Source organism: Betta splendens, chromosome 4, assembly GCF_900634795.4.
Source record: "Betta splendens chromosome 4, fBetSpl5.4, whole genome shotgun sequence".
NCBI lineage: Eukaryota > Metazoa > Chordata > Actinopteri > Anabantiformes > Osphronemidae > Betta > Betta splendens.
The window spans coordinates 16059043-16081791 of record NC_040884.2 but is presented as its reverse complement, the minus strand read 5'-3'; the positions used below and the strand labels follow the sequence as shown (position 1 = coordinate 16081791).

Genomic DNA, 22749 nt, shown 5'->3' with positions numbered 1-22749 from the left:
GGATATCACTGTGGGCTGTTGTCCAATCACAAGTCGCCACTCAATTCCCGAGTCTGGTACGTCGACGGCCCCTATTGGTTCCTGATATATTGTCTTTGTACTGTTAGTGTGACTTGTCACAAGGATCTTTTGATGACTAAACTTTAATGACTTTATTTTCAGTGCAACTCTATACACCTCAAACAAATGAATATTCATTTGAACCATATCTGAAGCATTTATTTGGTGTTGATCCTTATTCAGACAGCAAATAGGACACAGACAAAATTAAAGCAAGGAATCATTTCACAGAGGCGTTTAGTTTTTTTTAGTTTCCCATCAGTCTTCTTCGCAAGGTTTCAACTTTTCTGGTGATGCTACAGCTTCATGCTCCTCGTGGACCAGAGCCTCCACCACTAGCTTTGTACGAGGGGCCCTAGTGCTCTTGTTTTGATTTCCCTGTTGCAGGAGCTGCAATAGCTCCAGTTCTAATTTCAACCTGAAAATGCAGAAAATATAAATGTTCAGTTAGTATGTAATGTATAATATTTGACCACATGTTTTAAATAGTTCAAATAATAATTTAAACGCACCTGAGCAGGTGAGATGCAGACATGTTTTTTCCATGGGAAATAGCATCTGTGTGATGGGTCATTTTTGTCTCATCTATCATTTCTAATCTTGCAAAGTCCTGTAACATCATCACAATGCGTTTAGAGTTTTAAATTTGTATATTTGTCATTTTTCCATCAGGTTGCCTCACCCATGCGTACACACTGGAAAGTGGCTGTACAGGTGAGACAACAGGATCTTCCTCCATGTAGCACTGGGTTTCATGGTGCAGGTTGTTGGAGAGGGTGTTGAGTCTCAGCAACAGTTCATCTACTAAACCCTCAAACTCTTCAAGGTAATAAGTCTATGAGAAATAGAATGTAAAACGTATGAAGAATAATTAGTCTGTGCCGTTCACGGGGTTTACTGGAAAGGTGTGACAACGATACTTGCAGTACTGGGATATGAAGTTGTGTATTGATAACCCTAAGCACACTTTTATTTTTATTGTAAATATCACTAATTCGATTGTCTCACCCTTCCCCCCATGTGGTTTTCTGTCCATGTTGGCCTTTGCTGCAAAACAATCTCAGAAAACTTCTGCCTGGTGCTGCTGGCTAACTCTGCTACAGTGAAGAATAGTGTCCTTCCACTCAGAGACCTTCTGGACCTTCTGACTATTGAGGACACAATACTCCTCATCTAATAGAAAAACACAAAAGCTGTTAGAACAAAACTCCTACTTGTTTGCATGAACCAGTCAGTTTGCAGTTTTTATAAAAACAAAAACTCAAAGTATTTTTTTAATACGTACCACTGCTGTCCACACTATAGTGGAGCACAGATAGAGACCACCAACGTAAATGAGCTCGTATCCAGACAGGAGGAGGCTTCTAACAGGCCTGGGACCCCAGCAGCAGAGCAGCAGGGTCCGAAGGGAGCGAGGGATGGAGTTGAAGGAGGAGTTCTGAGCAAACAGCAGATTCCCTACACAGGAAAGTGCCACCAGAGGGATCAGACCTGAAATCTAGAGAGGTATAAGGTGCTGAGTTTCACTGTTTCACTATTACCATATTACTCGTCTTTCTCTTTGCATTTACCAGTGGCCAAAAGAGGCTGGAGAGAGAGTGACTGATGAGAGCAGCAGAGGACGCTGTGGTTCTGCTCACCCTCAGCAGGGCCACACACTTCATGGTGAGAAGGAAGAGAGTAAGGCCATGCAAGGTGCGAACGTCCTGCAGACACGTGAACATGCGTCACTATCACAAACGGCATTTCCACTCTTCGTTTCCCTGTTTTAACTCATTTCCCTCTCTCACGTGTTCGCAGGCAGCCAAGGAGTTGACATCCACACATCCGGCGTAGCTGCGTCTCTGCAGCTGCTCTGCAGCTTCCATGGTGAGAACAGAGCGATGGATGTAATAAACGTAGTGCAGCAGCGTCACCGTCAGCAGAGCGATCTGCACAATAATGAGGAAAAGATCAAATCATCTTTTACAACCCTTATGCACACGGCCTTGACCCTTCTATCAGCTCGGTCACTAAGATCTGGAATTGATTGGTTACGTCTGTATGTGTGCCTTTGTGAATGATCATATTGAATTTGTTCTCTTTGTTTATGATGTGACAGACTCACTTCCAGCCAGTGGAACGGTGTCCTACAGTATCCCATCAGCCCTTGCTGCGTCACAATCTTCACCTGACGACAAAGCTGCAGCAGGGACAAGAGGAGGAAGACGAGCTGAAGGAGCAAATAGAACGTGGGTAAAATAATGGGCTGAAACCTCACAACGGATGCAGCGGGCGGCATTCGCCTGAAGCGTCGTTGTACCTGACATATCATAGCAGCATAGTCGCACGCAGCGGGAGTGCGGTACACCGTAACCGACTGGACGTTGGCGGAGGGCCGGAGGACGCCAGCGAGGCGCCGCCCCGTGACCAGCATCACACTGGTGAAGAGGTTGGCTGCAGGGCTGTACAGGGTGAACTGGACCTTCAGGGCCAGTGTGCGCTCGTTCAGCCAGCCGTCTGAATGCAGGCGCCTCAGTCTGGATGCAGCATCCGACCTGGTGGCGAACGTGCATCACTAGCGTCACCTAGATTTAAAAAAAAGATTTATGTTTAAAGACTTTCTTACTTGGTTTGGCCCAGTCCAACGGAGTGGCAGTTCAGGAGGCCACACGTGCTCGGGGACGTCGCCTTAGAAACCTCCAGATTAGAGTTTAAATAAGTTAGCGTTCTGCTTCTTGACAGGAATGAGTGAAGCCATTCAGGCCCAATGTTCACTCCAGAGACCTGAGGAGTCAGAATGGAGACAGAACAACATCACATCACAAGCACAGTACACACAAGCAAAGTTTCATTATTATCATTATTGCTCTAAACTATAGCCAACCAGATTCAATGTGTGCAAAATCTTTTTCTTCTTATTTTTTAATACCTGGCCCTGAATTGAGCAGGACGCCTCCATCTTCCACACGACGGGCTCTCCAAACAAGATGCACGGTTGCTAAATGACAATTTAATTTAGCAATTTCATTTGTTTGACATATTTAATCAGGGCAAATGTTTTTTTTGTTGTTTTTTACCTCAGTCTTGGCTGAGACGTTCTTGTACAGCTCGCTCAGCAAATTGCTCTGCATCCAGGTCCACCAGTCCTCAGGCTTTTGTATCAATATCAACTCATTGTCATGGTGCCTATGAAGGATAAATTATATTGAGATGTTGGGATTTTGTCAGTCGGAGAAACAGACTGACCAACAGACGGTACATGTGCGAACGCTACCTTACAAACCGCCTCCTGACCAGCTTGTTGAGGTGATAATGGTCATGGAAGGAGCTGCCGTACGTTATACAGAGCATCAGGAGAAGCATGGAGACGCAGACAGACAAATCTCTGGAGGACGAGAAAAGAGGCAGAACGCGTAAGTGTTTTCTACAAGGAGGCGACACACACAACACCAACACACCTGAGGGCGTCGCACATGAGAGCCTCTCTTCTTCTCTTCCCACGGGTTTTCTTCAGCTGTGCCGGAGTCGGTGGGCGCACGAGACGCAGGTAGCGAGCTCGCCGACGAGCTCTGAGCAGCTGTCACATCAAACATGATGAGCTTTAGCGTCACAAGTGTACAGGATTGATTCAAATGAAATGGCGTCTGGCTGTTACCTCCTCAAAATATGGACAGTGTTCCTGGGGGAGAGCTGAGGAGCTAAACTGCTCTTTTGTCCCGAAAGCATCGCGGCAGCTGTGCAGTTTCAAAGCCTCTAGTTCAAGCTCTGTGATGCAGGAGAAACTATGGAAGTCTGGTGCTGTTCTGTACCACAAGGAGGCCGTCACTGCCACCACGAGGGTCTTGAAGATGAAAAAAATAACATTATTGTCACTTACATACAGATCAATATTTATTTAATTTAAATATGACTTCAGATGTCACCATGACTGGCTGGATGAAGAAGATGCAAGACGTCAGTGAAACGAAAAGCGAGTGGATCCAAAGCAGAGCCTTGCTGCTGCTGAACCTGAGCACAGACAGAGGCACAGTCACAGCATGAGACTGACAGGAAACCATCACCATCGCTCTCTGAGGCCAGTGTGTGCGTTCATCACCTCGTCCCCAGGACGGCAGAGACGAGCAGGCAGGAGAGCGACAACAGCAGGCACAGGGTCCAGGCCAAGCAGCGACACCACTGGGATGGTTTCCCCCCTTTGCTGATGATGCCGTGACCAGAACTCCAGATTTCTTCATCTCTGGAATCTTTCGCCTTGTGATTTTCATTTCTTGTGCGCATTTTTAACTCTGTATCGTCTTCCAAACGTTTCTCCTCAGGAATCGCCAACACATTTTGAAGCACTGGTCCCGTACAGAGTCCACTTGTTAGAGCATCTGCCTTTCTTAACGGCTCATCTGCCTGAAATGCAGATTCTTTGTTTTCCAGGATCCTAGTAGACACTGACGTCTGGTTTGTGCCCTGCAACAAGATAAATAATAGTGTTCACAAAAAACAAGACTTAGAAAGAGATAAAAGACGCAAGCGCTACCTGGAGTTTCCTTATCCACGCTTCCCCAGTGCAGGAGGAATGGGACTCTGGTATAATGTTGTTTACTGATGCGTCATCTTGAGGAAAAAAGGCAGCGGTCAAGCCAGGAGACCAATGTAAAATATCAGACCACAGCGTAAAACACTACACTGGCCACCACAGACTCAGAACAGCCTCAGCATGGAGCTGCAGACGTTCAAGGACCTGAGCCTCCTCAGGAAGTACATCCTGCTCTGAACCTTCTTCTACACAGCTGAAAAGTTCTTTTTTCAGTCCACTTTATTGACCAAGTACGCTCACCTTCAAAATAGTCCTTTTCAGTCTTTCCGCGCTTTGGACGTTTCGCTCCTGATCCCTCACGCCACCGAAACAGAAAAGACACCGCTGTTGCCACGGGCAACACTGCCAACACGCTTAACACTCCTGTCGTCACAGAGACAGCCGACACGTCCGTCGCTCCCAACTCGAATGGCAACTGTGCACGAGAGACCGGAGAGACGACACGGCTGCATGGGAAACACGTCAACATCACGGCCCATGAACCAAACAAGGCTTCAGTATCGTACCTGATTGTCCATTTGGGATACGATGACTGCGTTCACACACGAGTAGCCCAGCAGCAGCAGCAGGCACACAGTGAGCCTCTGGGTGAGGGTGAACGGGTGAGGACAGGGGCAGCACAACACAGATATCCAGATGTGGAGGTCAGCCAAGTAGTCAGGAAGCTTCAGACGCAACATCTGGAAGCGGAGGCCCACTGGTCAACATGGCTGCTTTTTGCACACGGCGTAGTAAAGGTGAATGTTGTACCTCAGCAAAGCTCATCCCCCCAGTGCAGACACGCAGCATTCGCTCCACTTGGCCGTCACCTTTGCTCACGGTTAACCAGCACCGGCCGACGAAAAGCCACGAGCGCCCTTTCCCCTGTTCTCGCTCCACCTGAATTAAAAGTAGACGGAGCACTCGTCTTGATCGTCAAACCACAAAGTGCATTAGCGAATGCAAACCGCACATCGTTACCTCAGACACCTCCACTCGACTGAGGTACCAGTCCGGGGAGGGTCCAGAGTTGTCGTGCCAGATGTGAACCCCCCACACTGGGCCCAGGCTGGCTGCTGTACTGTGGCACCAGAAACACATCGTTTCAAAGTGTTGCCATTAATCAGCCATGAAATACTTATTTGATTCATTGTACCTGAGTACAAATGTATCCTGAGAGTTCCTCCTAAACAGAGTGCATCCTGGGACCTGTATTTCTCTCGTCTGTGACCGCCCATCTTCACCATAGAGCACTATATAAACCTGAAACACACGATCTCCCGACACTTTAGTTTTCAACTCAACCTTTGGTTTTATAATAAATACATTACTAATCAAAACAGCTTAGCAATTAAATTCCAAAGATTCCAAAGAAGTTATGTGTTAGTGCTAATAAATATGAGGAGATTGTTATATTTACTCACAGTACAGTACAGATGTCACAATGTCTCACTTGTGTCAACCAGTGTGACACGCTGAACTTTACCTTTGCACTCATACAGGCCGCAGAGCTGAGGCCGGTGTGCACGGTGACGGCGTAGTGGTGTGGGTCAGACGGAGAGTTATCGGGAAGAGGGCGGACCTGTTGGCTCTGCTCGGCGATGGCGTCGGCTCTCCTGCACGGCGCCAAGCCCAGCACGTACAGGCACACAGCCAGCAGCAGCACAGCGGGCAGAGTCGGGTCCCCGGACACGCTGAAGGGTCACAGGGGAGGTCAGTGACAGGTCAAGAGCTTCCACATCGTCGAGGCTCCGCGTGGTGATGAGGTCACCTTATGAACGGGCCCAGGTCGGCTGAGTCATGGCTGCCCTCTAGATGCTGCTGCACCACAGTCAGCGGCTGCAGCTGGTGGCAACTGATACAGTACACAAAGCAAATGGCAGAGAGCCATATTATTATTAATGCTAATGCATTTATCTTCTTTCCTGCACATCGGCACGTTAAATCCAGGCCCCACCTGCAGCCGACTGTGGGACCCGCGTCTGCTTGCTGGGTTCTGCAGCCGCGGCGTGTCCAGGACCCCTGCTGGTCGTCCCAGGACAAACACAGGCTGCTGTCCACGGCGAGACTGTAGCTGATCTGTTCCCTCAGGTGCCTGTGTTTTGGTGCTTTCCCAGCATTCAGCAGGGCCAGGTAGCCCATACCTGCAGCTGTTAATCATGGTTACGGTTACCAAAATCAGGCAAGTGCTCTCACATTTTAGTGACTGTTTTGATTTAGGATGGAAAAGAAACTTTATAATCTTTATAATAAATGAATGAAAACAATATTTTCCATACCACTGAGATAAGAGGGGGGCAGAGTGATGCGTGTGGTGTTGCCCTCCCAGCGGTGAGTCCTGTTCAGGTGGTGCATGCTGGGAGTGGGCCTGTCAAACATCCTAACACAACAGAAACTTCATTTGGGTTGGTTCCTACTCTTAAAGGTTAAACCGGAGGGGTCCGATCTTGGCAGTGGACCAAGATCGGACACCGCTGCTGGTTTATCACCTCGCCCTTAAACGTGCCTCCAAGTCACCTGAAGAGCAGCATCACTGGAAACGCTGTGCTGGACAGCGGCTTAAACGACACACTGAACTGGATGGCCCGCTGCAAGTGCTCCTGGGTAATGTTGAAACTGTGGTAGTTGATCCGGTTGTGGTGGAGGACGTACTCTCCCACAGAGCTCATCTGTGGGAAAATATGGAATCGCATGTTGTTCCTGTTTTCATTTTTAAAGTTTCCCCAAAAAGATGCAGCCGCAACATACATTTCTTTGTGGATGCTGCAGCTCGATGTCGACCGGCTGAGTCAAGGAACGAATGTGGATCTTTCTCCTTGTGCCACACGTGTACAGGTTGAGGCTGACGACTGGTCCACTCAGCTGGAAATAAACCGATGGAGTTGAAGACCATTGTTTTGCCTTTAAACGGCCAAACGTCAGTGGACGCTGCTGGTCTCACCTTCGTAGCATCGGGGGGCAGGGTGAAGGGGCTGCGGGGGAACTCCGTCAGCACGCTGAGGAGACAAGGTGCCCGCTGCTTCATCTCACTCTCCCCTCTGATACCATTAAACAGTTGCTCAGTCAGAGAAGCCGGGACGTAGACGGTGGTCGAGCCACTGCTGATGACTGTGGAGCTTCGCTTTGTAGCATACAGGCTAATGAAACGGGTGCTGACCCTGTGCTCCGGAGCCTCGTGGAAAACAATGTACTTCTGTGAGAAATTAATAAACACGGGTTCACAAGAAATAAGTAGGAAGGGACTGACAAGTTCAAAATCACTAGGACGCGAATATTCCTCCTCACCAGCATCAGGTCTGAAGCAGCTTGGTGAATATCGGCTGCCAGCTGGTGCACTTTAAAGGCACCAGGAGCAGCAGTAGGTCCTCTCAAATCTGAATCCAGTGCCTGTGTAATGACGACACCCTTGGATGAGTGCGGACTGTTGATAGCAGTCTGCAGCGTGTATGAGAGCAGCGTGATCAGGCTGCTGAGTGTCTTGTAGTCCAGATTATACTGGACTGGAGCGCTGGACTCCAGAAACAGGTCTGATATAGTCTGAATATGAAGGACGACCCGTCTGGCGCTCACATAAGAAACCTAATGAAGAACAGAACAGGTATAAAACATACAGAAACATTTATCAGCTTCTGTTAGTTAAATAGCGACTGATGGAAGTAAATCATACCTGATTTATAATTTTCACAACATCTGTGAGAACTCGGATGTTGTCCTCCATTGATTGCTAAAATTAAAATAAATATATTCAGCATCAAAACTGCTAGGTGCCTGCGTGCATGCGTGCGTGTGTATGTGTATGTGTGTGTGCGTGCGTGCGTGCGTGTACCTGATCCCTGCTCTCCAGCTCACACAGCGTGCCAATGAGCGCACTGCGTGTGCGTGTCTGTGTGTGTGTGTTGGGCTCCGTGTCCGGGCTGAGTCTGTTCAGAATGCTGGAGAGGAGACTGACATAGTTACGGATCTCCATGCTGTTCCCAAGCTGCACCAGAGCCGACAGGTTCCTCAGACCTGATGCTGAGCTGAAGAGGGAGAGACAAACATTGAACGCTGACTCACAATGAACAAGTTAAGTCATATGCTTCATTAATGCTTTAAAAAAGAAAGAACCTAAATATCTTACACATCACTTTATATGTAGAGGACTAATCTCACCAGTAAAATAACAATATGTGTAATATTGACAGGATGTGATTTGAGAGTTTGGTGATTCTTACAGCTCTAGAGCAGGATCGTGATGAGAAGACGACTCTCTATGGACGCTTGGTTGGACTTGGACAGTAACAGGACAGGGTTTAGTTGCTGCCCCATTCGCACCTCTGACTTCAGTATAAACAGTCACTATGGATAAAACAACAGCATTTTTAGCTAATTAGACAAAATGGAATATGTTTGACAAAGATATATCTATTTTGTCAACGTGTAATGTTTATGCATTGACACTCTCACCTTTATAGTGGTCTCTGGGGTCACCTGAAGGAAGCCTGAAGTAGTACTGGAAGTCTCTGCCCTGGTACAGTGTCCTTGGTGAGCGGCCTCCAACGCTGAAGCTGTACTCGTACACTAAATCCTTCAGGACACACACACACACACACACACACACACACACACACACACACACACACACACACACACACACACACACGTGCGCGTGTTGAGCGGGAGACTCAATGAGACGATCACAGTCTCACTTTATTACGGACCTCTCTCCCCGAGGCGCAGAAGATGCTGAAATGTGTGTGTAACTCCACTCCTTTGGCCGGCTGCACCTGGCACATCACGCCCGTTGGAGCGGCCCGGGTTTTTAAGAACAACTGAGTCCGTCCCAAGAGGTTATTGTGAGATTCTGAGTAGGTATGATGTCATTATTATTTTGAGTTGACTGATGCAATACAGAGCTGAACACACACATAAATCTAGTATGCTAGTATGGTAATATTGTAGAGCTGAGAAACCTACCAGCAGTGACCTCCAGCATGTATCTGCTCCCCGGCCTCAGACTGAAGGGTCTGAAGCTTAATAGAGACGAGGACCTTCCTACAAAGATGGAAATATTTGGGCCGATGACAAAGGACTGAGGCGTAGAGAGACACGTAGAATGAACACGCTCAGGTGACTCAGTAACACACCTGCGTAGGTGTAGGACTCAAACAGACCAACATCTACTGGGTCTCGGGGCAAGTCAAGCAACGTGTGTTCCTGGGTCACCACTGAGGGTCTAGAATCCACCAAATGACTCCACTCATCTTCATGCACCTCCGACTCCTCTCCTGCGGCGAAGGTCTCACCATCCACTCCTGAGGAGATGCATGAGTGAGCACCCAACCCCTCACTAGTCCATCACAGCGGACACACAGCGGTACCGTACCCGTGGGTCTTCCTGCTGAAGGTCCCGGGTCTCCCTCCTCAACGCTTGCCAAGGGAGCATCATAGTCTGAATTCATAAAGGAGCTACTTTTACAAACTACTAAAATAATCACAGCCCTCAGATTTCCGCTCAGTTTTCTTTTCTCACCTAGTCGAGCTCTCGCATCCTCGGCCTCCAGAACAGGGAAGGAGGCGCCCCAGTCAGCAGAGGAATCCCACTCATTTGGGAATTCACTGAAAACATCGCTTAAGTGGTCTAAATATAGAACGTCACTGTTGTCAAGGGCAAGTCCTGGAAAGTCAGTGGACTCTGAAGGACCGGACTCCTCCAAAGAGCGATAAAGAAACTCCTCTCCTGTCCGCGAGGAAGATAAGCGCTTAAGTTTATTACACTCGTGACATTATTATCTGCTTCCTCCATGTTTTCTCTCTGATGGTCCCGCATCCAGAGCCTCAATCTGACCTTGCTGCTTGGTTCCAGCTGTAGAGGTGATGACCCTCAGGAGGACAGGAGTTGAGTCAAGGGGGTCTGCTGCAGAAGGACCCTCGAAGACGGTGGATGGAAGGCTGAGGTCCACAGCATCACAAAAAGGGACTGGAATAGAATAGAATAGAATAGAATAGAATAGAATAGAATAGAATGAAGTCTACTTGTTGTGTATTCACATTCACTCCATTCAACTCAAGTATGTGAAACCTTTACCCTCAGTGACAGGCCTGGAGGAAGCGTTGACCATGTACAGGCTCCAGGTGAACTGGATAATGTCTGGAGGAGCGTTGCAGTCCTCACACCAGGCTCTGACAGAGAACTCCTGGTCCCAGTTCACCCGGGCTCCTCCTCGGCTCTCAGGCAAATGAAGCGACACCTTCCTGCACGGACAACATTCCCAGACGAGTCGGCGTCGCACGACCGACCTGTGAGATTCTAGTTGTCCTCAGCTGAGAGGACGATACTCACCCGAGCACGCCGGGGGTCATTGTGAGGAAGACGTCTGAAGAAGCCGAGCGCTCGCCGTCTCCGCTGTGGACGGTGAGCGTGAAGCGGAACTGGTCAAAGTGGTGCTTCAGGGAAGCCACGGGGAGCGTGAGCACGGGCGAGGACGCAGGAACGTGCCGGCTGAAGCAGGAGCCGGTGATGGAGCTGACTGGTTGACATGTCCAGCTGTAGCTGGACGGAAGGAGTGTTAGCAAAAAAGGCCAAACCTGCTTCATTTTAATATCCAACCGGCGCAATGCGGTTTCTACCCGAGTGGTTTCAAAGGGAAGTCAGGGTCGTAGGACCTCCGCCCGTCCAGGGTAACCATGGCGACGCTCCGGCTGCGGATGAAAACGTTGGTGCCACCCTGGATGAAAGCTACAGGAGGACTGGGCACCACCTTCACCCTCACGCTGTAGTTACTGTAAACCACACTGCCAACAACCTGCACCTGCAGAGGGACGATGGATGAGGACTGGTTTCTGAATGCAGCTCACACAGATGCGTGGCCTACCCTGGCTATGGCCACGTAGGCGCCGTAGTGCAGGAGGCGAGCTGGGAGGATGAGGCTCTGTCCGTGTGTGTGGACGAAGGGCAAAGGGAGGCTGTGCCCTGCAGAGTCCACCAGGGTCCAGGCGTAACGCAGGCCGCCCATCACAGCACAGTCCAGCTCGTCCTCGTAGGTGACCCCCAGGTGAACGGGCTCGTGTCTCCACACCTAGCGGGAGAAACCAGAGCGGGGAGGAGGTGATTCACTCGTTGACTCGTGCTCTGCTTCTATGCGTGACAGCTGAGGCGACCGCACCTGTATCTGCAGAGGGCCCATGTTTTTGACGGGGGGAGGCTGGCAGGGCCGGTCCACCACGAAGATGTGGCTGCTCAAAGAGGCAGAGCTGACCAGGTTGGACACGGCCACGCTGAGTCTGAACTCCCCTGTTCTGCAGGGAGCGACAGAGCCACGCAGTTAAGTCACCACTTCACCATCTCCTCATCAGGCCACTTATTATTATTTCTATTAACAATAGAACCTGTGGAAGACGTGATGCTCTGTGCTCTGTCCGAGCCTGGACGAGCCGTCTCCAAAGCTCCAGAGGAAAGTGAGGTTGGTCCCGGCGCTGACCCGACAGCTCACCGCCACCGTGCGGTTCTGCAGGACCGAGGCCCGGTGGACGAGCCTGTTGAGCTTCACCGCTCTCTGGATTTCCAGCCGGAACGCGTTGGAGGTGACGGACGTCCGACCAGCAGACATGGCGGCAACCACCTCGAACCTATCGGGACGCGACCCGTGAGATGGTGTGGTTGGGTGCCGCGTCGGCTGCAGCGTGCCTCATACCTGCCAGGTTTGCTGTACCGCTTGGTGACGGTCCTGGAGGTTGCCCTGGCTGATGTGGAGTCTCCAAAGTGCCAGGTGAACTCCACAGGGTCGGGCACATCCGCCTCAGCCGCTAGGATCACATCTGCGTCGGTGGGATAAACGTCTCTGGCTGCGTAAATCCTCACTGCAGAGGCACAAAACAGACGCATAAAAACATAATCATGCCAAGAAAGTCCATAATGATGAAGTACAAGTCATTGGAATTTACATGTTCCTTGTCAATAATCGCAAATATAACAAGAATTTAAGTAAAAGCTACAGAACTGAAGGGCCATTTTTGAACCTAAAAGCCTCAAATGCATTTTTAGGTGTGTGCATCTATTTTTATCCTGATACAGCTTTAAATGAATGACATCGTTTTAGAATTTGCCACGTCCTGCTTTTCACTGCTCAGCGAGTGTGAGGTTCAGATCCTTCCTCACCAGTGTCAGTCGGGCCGAGAAGCACGCTGGTGGGCGGTTGCCAGTTTGGATTCACTTTAACTTGCGGTGGCTGCTTCCTGTTCCCCTCTATACACACTCTCGTGCTTTTGTTCTGAGTAAACACTCCATTCGCAGCTCGAAGCTCGACCGCAGCTGTTCCGGTTTGGTTAAAAAGCCAAACCACCGCTGCTGCGTCCTGTCCTCTGCTGTAGCTGCCGGTTCTGGACAGTAACGTCGGCTTCGCTGGCGTAGAAACAGTCACGTCTGACTCTGCTGTTGTGCTAAAAAGCAACTCCAGCTTCTGCTTTGTTGATATCACACTGGACGTGTTTAACACCAGTTTTCCAGTTGAATCTTGGACGAGGATGTATGTTTGCAATAAGGTCCGGCTGACTGGGTCGAACACCTGCACCGTCACATTATAACACCCACTGGTACTTGCTTCACTGTTATTAATATCTGTGTTTGATTTATTTTTCATTTCATTATTTCCATCCATGCAGCTGTTATCGCCCTCTCCTTCGTTGCTCAGACCTGCACTGCTCTGCTGATTCTGGGTATACGTGGCTTTTAGAGTAAGGTTGAGAACCAGCATATGGCTCGTGGCGGTGAACAGCTCCGCGTACACAGACAGATGAGTCTCTGAAACGCTCACGTTAAGATCACAGACCGCAGGACGCACAGCTGCCTGCAGAAGCACAGAGAACAACGACGAGAACCAATCAGAAACATGAACGTTGAGTCAGAAGGAAAAAATAGCAACAGAACGTATGTGTTATTAGTTGTACAAACCACAGTGCTTTTGAGACACTCGACTCGGGTGAAGCTAACCGTCCTGCATGACCTCCCACCCCCTGAGTCCTTGTCTCCCTCTGACCTTTGCACCTGCAGTGTGATGGGGTCACGCGGGAATGTTGCTGAGTCTCTCTGCATGAAGGGTTCACAGGACAGGACGCCCAGAGGCCCACGGAGCACAGAGATCATCAGGTCGTCAGGAGCAACAAGGAGGTGGAGGGTGGAGGAGGGCGTGGAGGGAGTGTTGGGCACACGGACGTCTGGTAACAGGGAAAATGGAGGAACATGGTATTAATATTACATTTACTATGCAGTAACTGTTTTAGATTTCTCTAGCAGACTTACTGATCTCATATTTACTCAGAGTTTCAATAATCCAGTCAGATGCCACAACAAAGGAACCATCACCCAACACGTCGCCAAGATGTGAACTGTGACTTCTCGTGTCCATGAAGTGGACTATGATAGAGGGGAGGTTGTGTTCTCCCATCCCTAATATCAGGTGAAAATTCATTTAATTAGGAAAAAAAATCACATTCACATAACAATCTGTTTTCCCTTGAGATTAATGATTAATTAATCTCTTGCAAAAACAAAATGCCAGTAAAGACATTCTGAATACAATATTGTTAGGTATATGAGAGAAGATGATTATAATTATACTCAGACTTAAATAAATTATTTCTCATTACAACATCACTTATATTTATGAATCAATTATATTATTTTACAATAAATTCAAATAAATTTGTTATGGCTGTTTGGTGTGAGTACAGTAATGAGCATAATTAATATGTGCATCAGTCATACTAAAAAAATATTAAAACAAAATAAATGTGTTAATTGTTCACCAGACATAATAATTTGCCCAGATTAAGTAAATGTATTTTCTAAGTAGCCACAGACGTGTGTACTTGTAAAGTGACAGCAATAATGTGAGGAAGGGATTTATTTCTGTAGGAACTGACCTGCGGGCTGGTGGGGGCTTCCACTCAGGTTTCCATGGACTTCCACAACAAAGGTCTCTCCAGCCTGAACTCTGTGTGGAGATGTAGACACATTCATATACTGTGTCACCATCCCTAGTCCACCACCAACAGGCAAGAATAGACAACTCAAACAAAAACAACAACAAATGATGAAACACTCACAGACGTAGTAGTTGTCTTTCACCCTCTTCTCTGACATCCCTTGATTCTCCACTGGATGATGCATTGAGGCAGTCAGTGAAGACAGGCCCATGAAGCGTGTGGCTGCTGCAGAGACAGCTCCCTGAGGTCAGTGCAGCAGCCTTGTATCTTCACAGACAAGTCAACTTTAACTTTTGTCCAATTAAAAATATGAACCTAAGATTTTGTTTATAGTAACGTGTTTGCATTTTATTAGAGGTTCCCTAAAGGTATGGATTCTCTGGTTGGTTTTATTTATATGCAACAACTGGCAGCTGTCTGTATCAAATTAAATTTAATGTATCAGATAATGTTTCAATTGTAACAAAGTTAAATGATATTTTATTACAACAAGAAAATGAAATTAAGTAAAACAGCCTTTCGTTGACGGTTAGTATTGAATAAGTTTTTAATGAGTATCAGAATAGTTATTTGATTAAATAATTAAACCAAAAGCTTTTCTTGTTATTCTGTTTTATTTAACGTGGCCCCTGCGTGTGTCCTGTTTTAAGCCGGGCTTTACTGCAGTACAAGATTATTTGTCACCAAAGAGAAACGACTTAGTTAAAGTCATTATCGTGGCGATTCGCATACGCAGTAAAAACGATCCAAAAGCCTTTATTTCAAATAAAGTTAGAGCTTACCCATTATTCAGGCAGAGAGCACAACACTGTGCCGGGCCAAGGTCACGACCGCCCTCGTTGGAATAAATCTCAAGGAGAGACGACTCGCTGGCGTTTGCACACCCCACGGACCGCGCTGACTCCTCCAGACCAGACAGAAGGACGATCAGAGAAAAGGTCATCGCAAACGGCTGCAATGAAACCAACGTATAGAGAAAAAGACTCATGTCTCATGTGTGATGTTTCCAGACAAAGGCCGCGACTGTAGAGTGGAGCGGCTGGACGGGCAGCTGCAAGTGATGGGGTTCATACGACTGATAAAGGAAGAGGATGGGAAACGAGAAAGCAGGTGCCATGACAACAAAGGCTGCGTGAATACAAGGTGCGTGGGGTGTGAACGCGGGGAGTGACTGTACTGTATGCGTGAGAAGGAATCCAAAGAGGGTGTGAACCGGGAGGAAGCGACAGGTGAAACAGAAAAATGCAGTAATTTGGTGTTGGTTTTGAGTAAGTAGCAATGTCACGTCAGGGGAAATGCATAAAAAGTGGATTCCAGCTCACGGTTTGGTGCCGTGACTGCTGGAAATCACCAGCTCATTAAATACACAAACGCCTTCGCGTAAACACTAATGAAACGGGCGAGTTGGGTTTTTTTTTCACAAACCTGCAAAAAAAAAATCCAGATCGCACTGAAAAATGATGCAATAAAAAGTTTTCTTGTAGGTCAAAACAGAATTATTCTTTTTATTGTTTTAAACTAAACTGTCGTCATATTGGTTGGGCATACGCCCACATGATCCACGGTGGCCCTGAACGTCACAAAAAGAAGATGGACATATTTATTTATACGCTTATGAACGCAAGGCCATGCACATCATTGATTCCATTCATGTCAAAGGAGGAGCCTATAGACTAGGGGTATTTTTAGGGTTCAGCCTCGGATCATCGACCTGAATGAGCCACAAAACTGCATCACTATAAAGTAATGTGCTATCCAATATATAAACATCTGATCCGATAGTTTATTGTATTTAATCCTATTTCTTTTGTCAAATTAATTAAAGCTCAGCTCAGTTTAAACTATTTCTACATTAGTCTGCGCCCACCCGTCTTTGCTCAATTTCATGAAGGTATTTAAAAACGTAACTATCGACTAAAATTACTTCACCGGCACTGGTATTTTCACACTTGGTGTAGAAAAGGGTACAAATGCCAGAACCAGAGAAAAATCCGCCGCGAGAAACAGAGCTGGTCTGATTGTCATGTGGGAAAATATAAAACAGTCCAGGTTTGCCCTGTGAGTCCTGTGCAGGAAGAGGCATTAAAGCGGCGGGGCTAACGCCACCGGTCCACCTTAAAACCATCTTCCGGTTTGACAGACATCCCCTTTAAGAGATTTTCCACTTCCTGGTGTGGCCGGCGGGGGGCGCTGCATGACCACGGTTTCTCCCGTGTCTGTCTGTTGCAGAGAGGGGCTGAGCAGGGGGAGTCTCTCACATTTTCCCTGTTGATTTACGGAATACGGGCATAATTTGTCGATTTCGTTTCGTCTCCTCTCTCGAAGACTCTGGAGGGCTTCCACGTGATGAAACATCACCTGCGTGCAACCTGCATGCGATCACGGACACACCTTGATTATTTCATTATTAAAATGTCATCGATTGAATGTTTAATTATTTGATTTCGATTAAACTAATGTGATGAAAACAAACCTGTAGCCGAAGTTAAACGTATATGCGAAGCTCGTGGTTTTAATAAGTTGGCATAATTATGTGCGAATTAATTTAAATATAAAAAGGGATACATTTTGGTCTATTTGCTGTGGGCTCCCCGGAGACTTTCAAGGTTCCCTGGGGTCCCCGGCTCATAGTTGGAGAATAATTTTCTAGTTAAAGCATAAACGTTTTTGCGACAGTTGTGACCGTGCGTAAAGTCCACGCCGGGCCTGCTCAGATTCAATATCCTGCGTAGGTCGCCAAGCGCGCGCAGTGTTTTCACGGTCTGCGAGCGGGGGCATAATTAAGAAACGAAGAAGTCAACGAAATATTTTGAAGGGAGCTGCTTGATGCGCGTCAACGCGCTGCAAAACGGATAGTCGGGGAAAGGCGTTATGTAAGCGCCTGTAGCGCGCGCGCGCGCGCCTGCCGAGCACGGTCCCGCCGGAAACGAAGAGTGAAGCTGCGGACTGAGGTGGAGCGACTCAACCGATGATAATGTCGTGATTATGTTTTTGACAAACAGGTACATGAGGAAAAAAAGACTCAAACATTCAGTTCACTCACCTGTTTATTTGCATCTACCTTAAATAGCATTCAGCGTGAACTTGGCATCATTAAAACTTTCCTTATGAGAGTATTTATTTTTTTAGACACACTGTGTTGCATGATGTCATCGGATTTCTTCGTGCCTTCCTAAAAAAAGAAGCTGTTCAGAAGCATTGAATATTCATGTTGCGTCCATATTATGGGTTGTTTGCCCACAACTAGACAGCAATACAGTGTCACCTGAGGTAAAACTGTCGGTGACCACATCAGACAGAACACAGGAAAAAGCTGCGTTGAAACGAAGAGCAGTGAAAAGCATTACAACTCGTTCAAGGGGGTTATAGACGCTCAGCTGCGCGCGCAGGAAAGGCATTTATTTGATAAATATTATCCAAAGATGAGATGAAGTTGAATGACGTAAAGTCACAGTTGACGGAACCTTTTGAGCGAGTTACCGTCACCAGAAACCTGAGATATTTAATTGAAATGTTTCCTGATGATTTTTATACGACACACCTGAAAGTTTGTGTTTTACTGTGTTGACCACAATAACTGCAGCTTCCTCTTATCATGAATTAGCCTGCTTCATGTTTTTTTTCCGAGAAAAAATAACCATCAGCCATCGATTGACCCACCAGGTATAAATTAAATGACATGAATAACTTTAACTGGAAGAAATCTAAACCTACCAGTTTTGTTGATCTGATTTTACACCTCACGCCTTGAACATTTTTGTTTTAGTTGTTATTCTGACTGTCAGAAATAATAAAAAGTCCAAGAAATGTCATAATTTTTTAAATCGCATCACATTGCTAACAAAGATTCCTTTATCCGATTTAAAGACCTTCTAAACTAAACTAAATGTGATTTTCAACACCGTCATGCTGAAGACGATTATAGTCTGCTTTTACTCTGTAGAGGCACCGCTGTGCGTTAAAACCAAAGTAATCACAAAAGGATGCTGGAAAAAAAATCAAACAGAATTGTTTTTTTTCACGAAGACGGTTTATTTTGTAGCAATGAAGACATTTGTGTAAGAAGCGTTTACTGCAGCTCATCAGAACGAAATTAGAACTTAAAGGAGTAAGGAAGCTCTTCGGTTTCCTCCTGGAGATTTAACGGCGTGATACTGGGCATTATTAATGGATCGCGGTCGAGACGTACACGTCATCCAATCCAATCAGCGCGCTGCGTGAACAAAAGCTGCTCAGACCTGTGTCTGCTCTCGGTCTGATTCTTCTCTTTGTGCACTCGGCTTCCGAGGCGCTGGAGCTGCTGAGCTGCTGAGTGCTCCAAACACGCATCCGGTCCTTAACCCGTGCGTTCACCGGTTCCTTTATACGCTCCTCAGCGCCGTTTTATTGAAGGGGAAAGGTGGACGGACGTGGCCCGTATCTGTGTGAGAGCATCTGACAGAAAAGCAAATATAGCGACATATTAATAATGCTTAATTTATCAGTCGCCTAATAAGCGTTTAAGCTGTAGGTGAGCTTTAATCGCTCTCTTATACTTACTACATCTAAAACCAACACTAATAAGAAAGGCTTCATTAAACTGTAATTTGTGCTGCAATGCGACCTCATTAGAGTCACCACTGTGTTTAAACACGTAAGTTAAACATCCCTTTTTAAAAGCGCACCGTCAGGGCTCTGGGGCTGCTTTCCTCCGGGGAGACGAAGGAGCTCCGCGGGCTCAGATTACACTCCAAACAGCCTTCAATCAGGCCAAATTATAAAGCAGGATGCACTGTAACATGCAGAACTTATCGGAGGAGCAGCGGCCGTGTTTGACAAACATCGGCTTGTCTGAGAATGGGCAAAAATGCATCAGAAAATTAGTTTTAGATTTTATAATATCACAGCAGAAACATTAAATGGCCCATGAAATCTAAATATGATACACTTGTGGTGAATTGGCAACAACTCAACAAAAAATAAACTGCACCTAACGTGCAACGTCATTATTGCTCAATCATACAAATGATTTGGTATATAAGCTATAAATTGGGAATCAGTCTGTATTGAACTTTTCCCTTTGTCCTACATTCTGGTAGTCAATGTGAAAAACCTTGGCTGAAACCTTATCTGGCTATAGTCCAGACGCCCCCCCCCCCTAAAAAAGTGTTCTATTATGTTACTCACTCACCTAATTTAAGAAACTTCACTTGAAGAGGAGAAGAAAGGAAGCTCAAATCTGCTTTTGACACATTGCTTCTCCTGGCTGTGTGCCCTGCAGCAAGACAAGAGGCTGTGCTCTTCATCTGTCTGACGTTTGACAGATGGCTTTCAAGGTACACATATCTCTCCACTTATGTAAGGGGCAATAATAATCAATAATCAACAAGCTGCAGCATGAAGGAAGGCCCCGCTTGGCGTTCATGACTTCTTTTACCTTACATGCTATTTTACTCAACCTGGTTATAATAAACAGGGTTTGGATTCATTCTTCATGTGCGCCTGTATCAGTTTCTGCTGGAGGATCTTGTGTGTGTTGGTTACTTTTATTCAGTCTGAGCTCCTTGTCCCTTGTCCCAACTCTCTGGTATGAGGGGTCAAAGGTCACTGCTGCTTGTGGCAGAGTTTAAATCCCCCTATAGTGTTCTCAACCGGCCTGTCATTTTACAGAGGGATGCAGGGTAGATGCAGTCTACACATTACTTTTCAGACCATGAGACATTTTAATTAGTTCATTTGGGCCATTGGTTGCCGATTGTCGTTGTGCTTTACTGAGACATTTATAGCTGTTAAGTGAAAAATCATGAATAAACTGGTAAATAATCCTCAACATAAAACTGTAGTTGTCTGTACTTTCAAAATTTTAAGAGACAAAAATAAACTTGTGCTGTAAAGTTGATCACATAAACAATTCTGAAAGGAATAAAATTGTGTGTGTGTGTGTGTGTGTGTGTGTGTGTGTGTGTGTGTGTGTGTGTGTGTGTGTGTGTGTGTGTGTGTGTGTGTGTGACTGTGACTGTGCTGTGTGTTTGCCAATGCTTATTTTTTTTTACATGGAACATTTTTGATGAAATGTTTTCTTCATCTTTTTAGGTTTTATTGGATTTACAAGGTAATAGAAAAATAAATAAAATGATGACAGATGTGACCCTACAAAACAACAGCTTTGGTTAAATTTAGTCTTAGACTTGATATTCACATAACTGACAGGCTTTTGCTTATAGGATGCATGTCTCAGCCAACAGTCCTAAAACTCAAGGAAACTCACTCAAATTGAGTTTTCATCATGCTTGACATTTGCCTAAACATGAACCCTGTGTAGTTTTAGGTGTAGTTCATTTTTGAAAAATCCTCTTCACTGAATGTATGAAACCTATAATTAATGGTAATTATTGCAGGCTTTCAAACATCGACATGGATAAGCCTCTAATATGAGCTGTAGGAAATCAGAAAACACCATCAACAAATGCAGCTATTAAATATGTTGGTATTCACTCGCTATTTCTGATCACTGTTGACTCATATTTGTCGAATAAACATGCTACACTCTGCAGATAGACGTCAGTGTTGATCACTGATTAAATTGTACGTTCAGACTTTCTTCCCTCCGCACTCCGGCTGCATCTGGCTCTGTCCTGTCCCCAGAAAAGCTTTTACAAATGGAGTTGAGCTCCATGACGGAGCAGAAGCCTTCTGGTCCTGGTTTTCCCCGTTCCTCCCCCCACGTAGTCCCTCTGGCCATGGAAATCCACCAGGCTTCAGCTCTTTGGGTCCCTGTGTCTTTTCTAAACGCTTTTCAGCGGTTTCGGGGTCAGTTATTAACTCCAGGGCATTTAAAATTTAATTTACAAGTAGGACATGAGAGAGCTGAGTCAAGCCAAGAATATTAGTCAGACTGCTGTTCAAAGATACGAGCGAATAATAATAATAATAATAATAATAATAATAATAATAATAATAATAATAATAATAATAATAATAATAATAATAATAACAATAATTGCATCTGAGTATTAAGGGATTTATTAAAATGCCAGTGAGATGCTTATTCCGCTCTTTTTTTAAGCGTAGCTTGAAGTGTGCACCGTGTTGCTCACAGCTTCCCTCCACTCGCTCCCTCTGACCCCGGGCTTTGTGCAGGGGCCGGCGGGTAAAGCCGAGCGGAGGCAGCGCTGTTTCCCCGCTGTTTCCCGCACTGTGATAACGCAGACGATCCTGGTGATGAAAACTAGAATGAAAGTGAATAGAGGCACATGACAGCGTCTTGTGTCTTACAGTTTGGTTTAGCATGAAGGGATATGAGGGCAAGAAGGCTAAAAGTCCATTCTTCTACTGTCTAATGGTTCCATGGTTTTATATGAATAGGCTCTTTATAATCTTATGTCCTTCACCACTTACTTTTCACTAATGGAGACTGATTTACCTTTAAAATCACTAAGCATTGAAGGGTGTCACACATTGTTTTTAAAGCCTCCCTTATACAAAGTTTACATTTTCTTTTTATTGTGATCTCAGTGTTTTATACAACTGAGCTAAAATTATTAAAGCTTCCTTCTATTTAAAACTACTACTTCACAGCTAATTGTTAAAATGGGTCTGGCTTATAAAAAGTTAACACTCGAATAAAAAATACATAACTGTCTGGTTTATTTAATCCTGAGCGTTTTGGTCATTTCTTCTTCATGCATTCACGTTAAGCACATGGGCCACAGGGAAGAGCTATCTTAGCTCAGGAACCATGATATTAGATCAACGTATGTTCACGTGTTTGGTTTGCAGTTTGCAGTGCGTATTTTGGATCGTCTCACGCGTAAACCACAAGTGAGTAAGTTAATATTCACGTTTATTTACGTAAACTATTTTAATAATTCTGTTTAGTCTCCCCCTTTCCGCCAATTTAGCCAGACGCAAGGGAATTTATTGTCGTTTGTTTTTATTTGAGGTCAACATTGCGGTCTCTTTTCCACGCGTGGATCCACAATAGTCACCATTTTGCATGTCCTGGCTGGGTGTATTTTAGGTGAGTGCACCAAAAATCGGGTTGTGGGCTTGAATGAAGGTTTCGCTGCGACGGTCTAGTTGAGTCCCGGGCAGCGTTTTATCATGCAGAGCCCTTTCATGGGTTCCCTTGGTCCCTGAGACCCTCCTGTTTTCACAGAACCAAAGGTCACGAATCCATTCACAGTGACAGAGAGCGA

General features: G+C 46.1%; 1 protein-coding gene and 1 long non-coding RNA gene across 7 annotated transcripts; one reads left to right on the top strand and one right to left on the bottom strand.

Annotated features, from left to right (window-relative positions):
- Positions 1 to 73: 73 nt before the first annotated feature.
- On the bottom strand, positions 74 to 15626 carry LOC114854263 (polycystic kidney disease 1 like 1). 6 transcript variants are annotated; one of them, XM_055507810.1, is made up of 54 exons: positions 15355 to 15626; positions 14693 to 14797; positions 14510 to 14580; positions 13887 to 14033; positions 13539 to 13801; positions 12747 to 13434; positions 12283 to 12448; positions 11978 to 12217; positions 11755 to 11887; positions 11464 to 11667; positions 11219 to 11400; positions 10932 to 11141; positions 10677 to 10843; positions 10437 to 10568; positions 10122 to 10328; positions 9975 to 10040; positions 9736 to 9903; positions 9566 to 9643; positions 9310 to 9452; positions 9056 to 9176; positions 8824 to 8947; positions 8436 to 8628; positions 8277 to 8333; positions 7895 to 8188; positions 7551 to 7802; positions 7358 to 7471; positions 7127 to 7278; positions 6889 to 6989; positions 6567 to 6759; positions 6381 to 6464; positions 6096 to 6303; positions 5766 to 5872; positions 5591 to 5690; positions 5381 to 5509; positions 5137 to 5310; positions 4871 to 5045; positions 4571 to 4647; positions 4139 to 4500; positions 3966 to 4050; positions 3698 to 3883; positions 3501 to 3619; positions 3317 to 3427; positions 3120 to 3228; positions 2972 to 3040; positions 2669 to 2826; positions 2363 to 2597; positions 2168 to 2272; positions 1851 to 1991; positions 1632 to 1766; positions 1346 to 1558; positions 1069 to 1233; positions 743 to 895; positions 573 to 670; positions 74 to 478 (listed from the first exon to the last, which is right to left on the bottom strand). In XM_055507810.1, the coding sequence occupies exons 1-54, from the start codon at positions 15558 to 15560 to the stop codon at positions 319 to 321; spliced, it is 8835 nt and encodes a 2944-aa protein (XP_055363785.1). In that variant the 5' UTR covers positions 15561 to 15626; the 3' UTR covers positions 74 to 318. The 6 variants fall into 6 exon arrangements, 5 of the variants coding, with proteins under 5 accessions (XP_055363785.1, XP_055363783.1, XP_055363784.1 ...); XM_055507808.1 differs by having other exon boundaries at positions 9975 to 10328; XM_055507809.1 differs by having other exon boundaries at positions 4139 to 4488; positions 9975 to 10328.
- On the top strand, positions 13915 to 15985 carry LOC114854266 (uncharacterized). The gene is made up of 4 exons (XR_003785752.3): positions 13915 to 14043; positions 14502 to 14818; positions 15366 to 15510; positions 15583 to 15985. It is a non-coding gene; the product is annotated as an uncharacterized LOC114854266 (long non-coding RNA).
- Positions 15986 to 22749: the final 6764 nt, after the last annotated feature.